Source organism: Ammospiza nelsoni, chromosome Z (assembly GCF_027579445.1).
Source record: "Ammospiza nelsoni isolate bAmmNel1 chromosome Z, bAmmNel1.pri, whole genome shotgun sequence".
Lineage (NCBI taxonomy): Eukaryota > Metazoa > Chordata > Aves > Passeriformes > Passerellidae > Ammospiza > Ammospiza nelsoni.
Genome location: NC_080669.1, coordinates 64,091,325 through 64,097,324, shown reverse-complemented (window position 1 = coordinate 64,097,324; position 6,000 = coordinate 64,091,325). Strand labels below are relative to the sequence as shown.

The 6,000-nt window shown below is 39.6% G+C and overlaps 1 protein-coding gene across 1 annotated transcript in view; it reads right to left on the bottom strand.

Annotated features, from left to right (window-relative positions):
- Positions 1-583: 583 nt before the first annotated feature.
- Positions 584-6,000, bottom strand: part of LOC132086836 (uncharacterized) — a 28,444-nt gene continuing 23,027 nt past the window's right edge. Inside the window, exons 9-11 of the mRNA XM_059492768.1 lie at positions 3,794-3,980; positions 1,548-1,683; positions 584-799 (exon numbers count right to left, since the gene is read on the bottom strand). Coding sequence (XP_059348751.1) covers positions 700-799; positions 1,548-1,683; positions 3,794-3,980 — 423 coding nt within the window. The 3' untranslated portion in view covers positions 584-699. The remainder of the gene's footprint in view (positions 800-1,547; positions 1,684-3,793; positions 3,981-6,000) is intronic.

The window sequence follows — 6,000 nt, the reverse complement described above, 5'->3', positions numbered from 1 at the left end:
CTTTGTAATTTTACTTGAATTAGTGTTTTGATGAGCTTGGAAATTGAATATCCAGATTTATTCATAGGAAGAGTTATGCTGCTGTCTTTTACTGCTAGCTTTGGAGGAAAAAAAAATTGATTCTTGAATTGATTTCTGTTCACAAATGTGCTGTGATATGATGGCAGATGACCAAATCAAAATCATCATAAAATTAAGAAGAATGTATAATAGTACAACAAAAATGTACAGATTTATTCCATGTAATAGTATGTAGCTGCTAACTCTTCAGTAAACCCAGCTGGTCTCAAGCATCACTACACCTAGAAAGTTATAGGTAAGCCTATATATGAATTATTTGGATGAAAAACCAGAACACTTTGCCAAGACTGCACTTGCAAAAAATCCACCAAAACCCCAAAAAACCAACAAACCACAAAAAAAACCCCAGCAGGGAGTACAAAATGTATGTGGAATGTGTGTCACATCACAGTTGTAAAGTAGACTCTATGTGTGGTCTGAGTTGAAGTAGAAACACAAAATACAGCGACAAAGGAAGCAACATTTCTTTGCATGTATTTTTTAATGCTTCCAAAAGTTCTGAATGTATAGCAATGCTAAAGATTAACTGCTGCTAGAATATCTCTTGAGATGACTCAAAAGATACAGTATGGAATCTTAAATGCAGAACAGAAACAGGGGAAAACCTGAGCTTTCTTCTCACATCCTTGTCTCCTCCAGTGGTCTGTTCATGAAATCTTGGATTGCCTGGTGTAGGGGTAACCATTTATTAATTGAAGCTTTCAAAGCTGTAATCCACCTAGAAGAAATTAAAGACCAACAATTGTCCCTGATCAAGTGTTATGTATGCATTTCTCTGCCCTTTGAGACACAACTTTAGTAAGTGGAATTCAATTCTATTACTATGTCTACTCATAATCATTGGATTGGAGAGATGCAGAAGGTGGAGGAGTTGGCTACAAAAACAATACAGCTTAACAGCAATTTTCCAACATGCTGAAAAGCTTTGTCTTCTATTCATTAAATTAAAGCCTAAGTAGTGTAATTAATAGGCTTTAGGTAAAAACTCCTACAGATGTTGGAATTTGACTAGATTATGGTGAGGGAATTTGCCTTCAGAATGTGTTTCCATTGCCCAATTTGCTTAATTAAATTACAATGGTCATTGATCAAAGTCAATAATTCTTGGGAATGAGAAGGATATACACTATACTTTCACTAATGAGAAGTGCCATAGCTTTTGTGTTCAGTACAATCACCCACACATAATTGTGAAAAACACCTTATCCAGGTTTATTTCCAAACCTCTGCAAGCCAGCCTTGCTGTTGTTCCAGCATTGAAAAGAACAGAACTGATGACTCACATGTTACAGGGTATGTTTTACTGCAGTTTGACTAAGGCTACTGCTAAAGGGAAATCTAGAGGGAAAAGTAAAAACAGACTGCAAAGTTGTCACTAGATCTTCCCAAGCTACAGAGTTCCTGGTCTCCTAAAGTCTGGTAAATAAAGTGGGAAAAAAAAACCAAATTAAAAATATTTGGTTTACCTTTTGTTTTCATTTACATTTTCTGCACATAAGTAAAAAGTTTTAAATTCTTCGGATGGAGGTTTGAGTTCAATGACAGATTTCTTGGAGCCCAGGGACTGCTCACTCACAATGTAGCCCTGCAGGTAAAGGCCACCTGGATAGAATAAAATAGTATACATTATATATATTGCAGATACCATTGATAGAATTACTGCCAATTACAAGCATACCAACAAATCTGGCAAACTGGATTTTCAGATTGGTGCCTTCACAGAGTTTTATATACTTTATATTTAAAAATCTGAAAGTCCTGTTTCTTTTATGAAAATTGATCTCAACAATGCTAAACACGCTTCTTATCTATCTAATAATGAACAATAAAGATTTACTTAGCTTTTCATTAAATAGGAAATGGCAAAATATTTTTCCTACTTTTTGACTGCCATTAATGAAGCTGCCTCTAGCTACTGTAAAGTTCTTTGGAAGAGGGGCTCTTGTCACTGATACTTTCTTTTTTATTCCTTTAAAAACTAAAGGGATAAGAATTTCAACATGAAAAATAACGTGCCCCAAATCAGTTTTGATTACTGCTGCTGCCGTTAGTAACTGAGGTGTCATGGCAGGCCACATTACCCGGCTGTGAAGGAGACGCATTAGACAGAACTTGATCTTCTGGGCATTTTCATGTTAACTGTTTTTGCTTTGTTCTTTTTATTTATTTTTTTGCTTCAGACTTTACTGCAGTGCAACTTAAGGTGTAAGTTCATTGTATACACACATGGTAAATAGTCAGAAACATCTGGAGAAAATGGTCTTTATTTTTAGGGAGTCTCATATTTAGGTACAACAGCACCAAATTAATGTTCTAGCATCGAGAATGATATAATAGAATGAGAATATGTGGTGAAAATGGAAAAGAAATGCACTAACAAGAAAAAAATGCTCTCATATAGAAGAATTTTTATGTGGCAGGATATTTAAGCACCAAAAGAAAATATTTGGCAGTAGGAACATAAGCTTCAGGGTCATAAATGCATAAAACCTAATTTCTGGATTCCTGATAATTCATTGTTTTTCTCTGTGAAAACCTTAGCTTTGGTTTAATGTAAATCCCTAGTCATTTTGTAAGTATGGCCTTGGGCAGATGAAGAGGGTAGCACTCTGAATTGCTGCTAGCATAGTCCAGGGTAAGGAAGGAGAAAGGACATTTGCATAATAATTTGCATTATTCAGCCACGTGGTGAGATGTTCAGGTTCCACCAACCACACTACAGGGGCCTGGGGGCTGAGCCTGGTCTTGGGGCAGTACAAAGATGAGGGCCAATCAAGGAATAGGGAGTAAGTGTGGCTCAGGATGGTAGGAATAGGGGAAGGAGCCAATGGGGTCTAACAGAGCTTTTTGATGGAAGGTTCTTGTGTCTCTCTAGACCAGAGAATGCCCCCCAGGGTCTCCACACAAGAGTGTTATGCAAATGACAGAAAGTGGACTACCTTCTGCCTGATCATAATACCATAAGTGCTAAGAAATATTTTCCCTTTTGGTCTGAAGACTGGCTAGTGAGTAAAAACAAAAGTATTTTCTTTCTGGTTCTTCTGACTGCCAGCTCCCTTAGCACAGGGAGGAAGCACTTACAGGTCCTCAGTCATCCCTTCTCTGTGTGTGAAGTAAGCTCTGCTTGCAATTGACCCCCACAGCATCATTTGCTGCTTTGAAAGCAGGTATCCACCCTCTCCTGCTGTGGCAGAAGAGATGGCAGCTTTAGCTGCAAATGGCTGTGGTGGCATCCCAGACCACAGGCTCTCCAGCAGTGGGAAACTTCTGCAAATTGAAGGATGGAATAGCTTTAACAAGGTCATGTGAAAGCCTGGTAGTTTCAGGGCAACCAGTCAGAGTTCATGGTATCTGTGGATACTTCCTAACATGCAGGATTTGACAGCTTTCAGGAGACTACCATCAGTGGCACTGCCTCAACCCATCATAAAGTACTTTAGAAGGGTGAATCTTGTTTCTGATAACTGCTCCTAAGGTAATGTGTGCAGAATAACTCCATTTCAGAAAGAAAAAAATAAAAATGTGGGAGGAAAAAATACTAGGGTCAGGAATTAGGTGGCTAGTGAATAAATAGAGACTGAGTCATTCACCTTCATAGAACAGCATGAATTTCCTGATAAGAAACTCCCATTAATTGTAAAAGTTCTACTTGGAAAGTGCAGTGAAACATTCCTACTACAATAATAAATTAAAATCTAGCAGCCATCCCTACCTTGGGCAGGTGTAGACCGGAGAGTGGCATAAAAGTACAAACAACCATCCTTCAGAATGCAGTAGTGCTGAATCCAGACATCTTTGCTCCTGTCCAGCTGGTGGAGAAGTCCCAGGCACTCGGGGTTCTTGATAGCCAATGGTGGGAGTGTAGTGTTATGCAGTGTGACATCTACCCACACATGGTTCTGTAAAGTAAGTACGTAATGAAATGTTCTGGTAAAAAATTTAGGAGGACATGCCAGTATGAAAAGACACAAGCTCTAGTCTTCTGCTAAGAAATTACCTTTTGCTGTGAAAATCTTTTGAAAAGTTGTGCTGGCTCTGGCTGGAATAGAGTTAATTTTCTTCACCGTAGCTAGTATGGGGCTGTGTTTGGGTTTTGTGCTGAAAACAGTGTTGACAACACAGGGATGTTTTATTTATCGCTGAGGAGGGCTGAACTGATCCAAGGGCTTTCTGCCCTTCACCCCACTAGTAAGGAGGCTGGGGATGCACAAGGAGTTGAGAGGGAACTCAGCCAGGACAGGTGACCTTAAGCAACCACAAGGATATCCCAGAACATACAACATGCTCAGCATATGAAACTTGGGGAAGAAGATGGAAGTGGGGGGAAGTTTAGAGTGGTGGTGTTTCTCTTCCTGAGCACCCATTGTGGGAATCCATAAAATTAGAGGGTTTTTGGAAAGTTGCAAAAGGCAAGCCTTAGAGACAGCAGAACTGTGATTAGAGCTAAGCAGCAGCCATGAGATAGGTCATAATAATGCATAATAAGCAGAAACGTTATTTAAACTGTAGAAAAGCAAGGACAAATAGAACAATGATCTGTGTATTAACGCTTGTCTAGAATAACTCTCTAAGCTACAGAAATGTTTATCTAGCAAGATATTAGGAAGGTTAAAGCTTAATAATGGAGCTCTGTGCGTTGTGTTTTAAGGCTTACAAGCAGGTATTGTATTCAAAATAAGCAAGCATTGTTTTAACCAGAAGTACATGTGCTCATGGTGATTGGATAGAACTACTGTCAATGTGCTTTTGCTTTGTGTGATTGGTCAAGAAACTTTTACAGTAAGTTGCAACATTAAGTTCTTGGTCTGCTGCCTGAGATGTGAGCTGCTGGCATCTTCCCATTGTCATAGTCATGTAATGAGACTGATGCTGAAAAATAAAACAGCTCAAGGCACGCTCCACAGCAGCCCCATCCCATTCATGATCTGTAAATAGCCCCCGGCCGGCAATACCCATTACATGTGATGAGGCCCTACTCTTCTGGGGATGGCTGAATACCTGTCCAGCCATGGGAAGGGGTGAATGAATCCCTTGGTTTGCTCTACCTCTGTGTGTGGGTTTTGCTTCACCTATTAAAACATCCTTATCTCAACCCACTAGTCTTCTCACTTTTAGTCTTCTGATTCTTTCCCCCCCTCACGCTAGGAGCTAGCGAGTGGGCAGCTGTGTGGGGCTGAGCTGCTACTGGGGTTAAGTAACAACAAAATTCAATGCTGAAAATGAAATTACTGTGTATGTGATAGAAAATATCCAAATGTCTAGTCTCTTCTTAAAATAATGATTTGCCTTTTCTGCACCTATTTTATTTTTCGGTACGTGTTTTTTAGGTACAAACAGGTCTACTTCACAGCTGTATGAAGTTTTTTAAAAAAAATTGTCGTGTTGATTGCTTGATCTCAGTGGTCTTTACTCTATAAAATCTGGCAAGAGAAAACTCACCATCTGCTCTTTGGGTTCCAAAGAAAATGTCATGGGATACTGCATTCCCACTTGGATGGAAGCACTACCACACACTAAATGTTTCCCTTCCCTTCCCTTCCCTTCCCTTCCCTTCCCTTCCCTTCCCTTCCCTTCCCTTCCCTTCCCTTCCCTTCCCTTCCCTTCCCTTCCCTTCCCTTCCCTTCCCTTCCCTTCCCTTCCCTTCCCTTCCCTTCCCTTCCCTTCCCTTCCCTTCCCTTCCCTTCCCTTCCCTTCCCTTCCCTTCCCTTCCCTTTTTTTTTACTGTGTTGTTAATGGATGAATGCATGAGTGATCTTTCTGTATGTCCAGTGTTGGAAATTTTATCTAACTGTTTTATGCATTCTACACTAAAGATTGACTCTTTTGATGTGTTTTGTTTGTGTAAGCCTTTATTATTCTTTTTGGCTCAGGCTGTTTTAATATTTCTTTAGGTTAGGATTCACACTTTCAATTATTTGA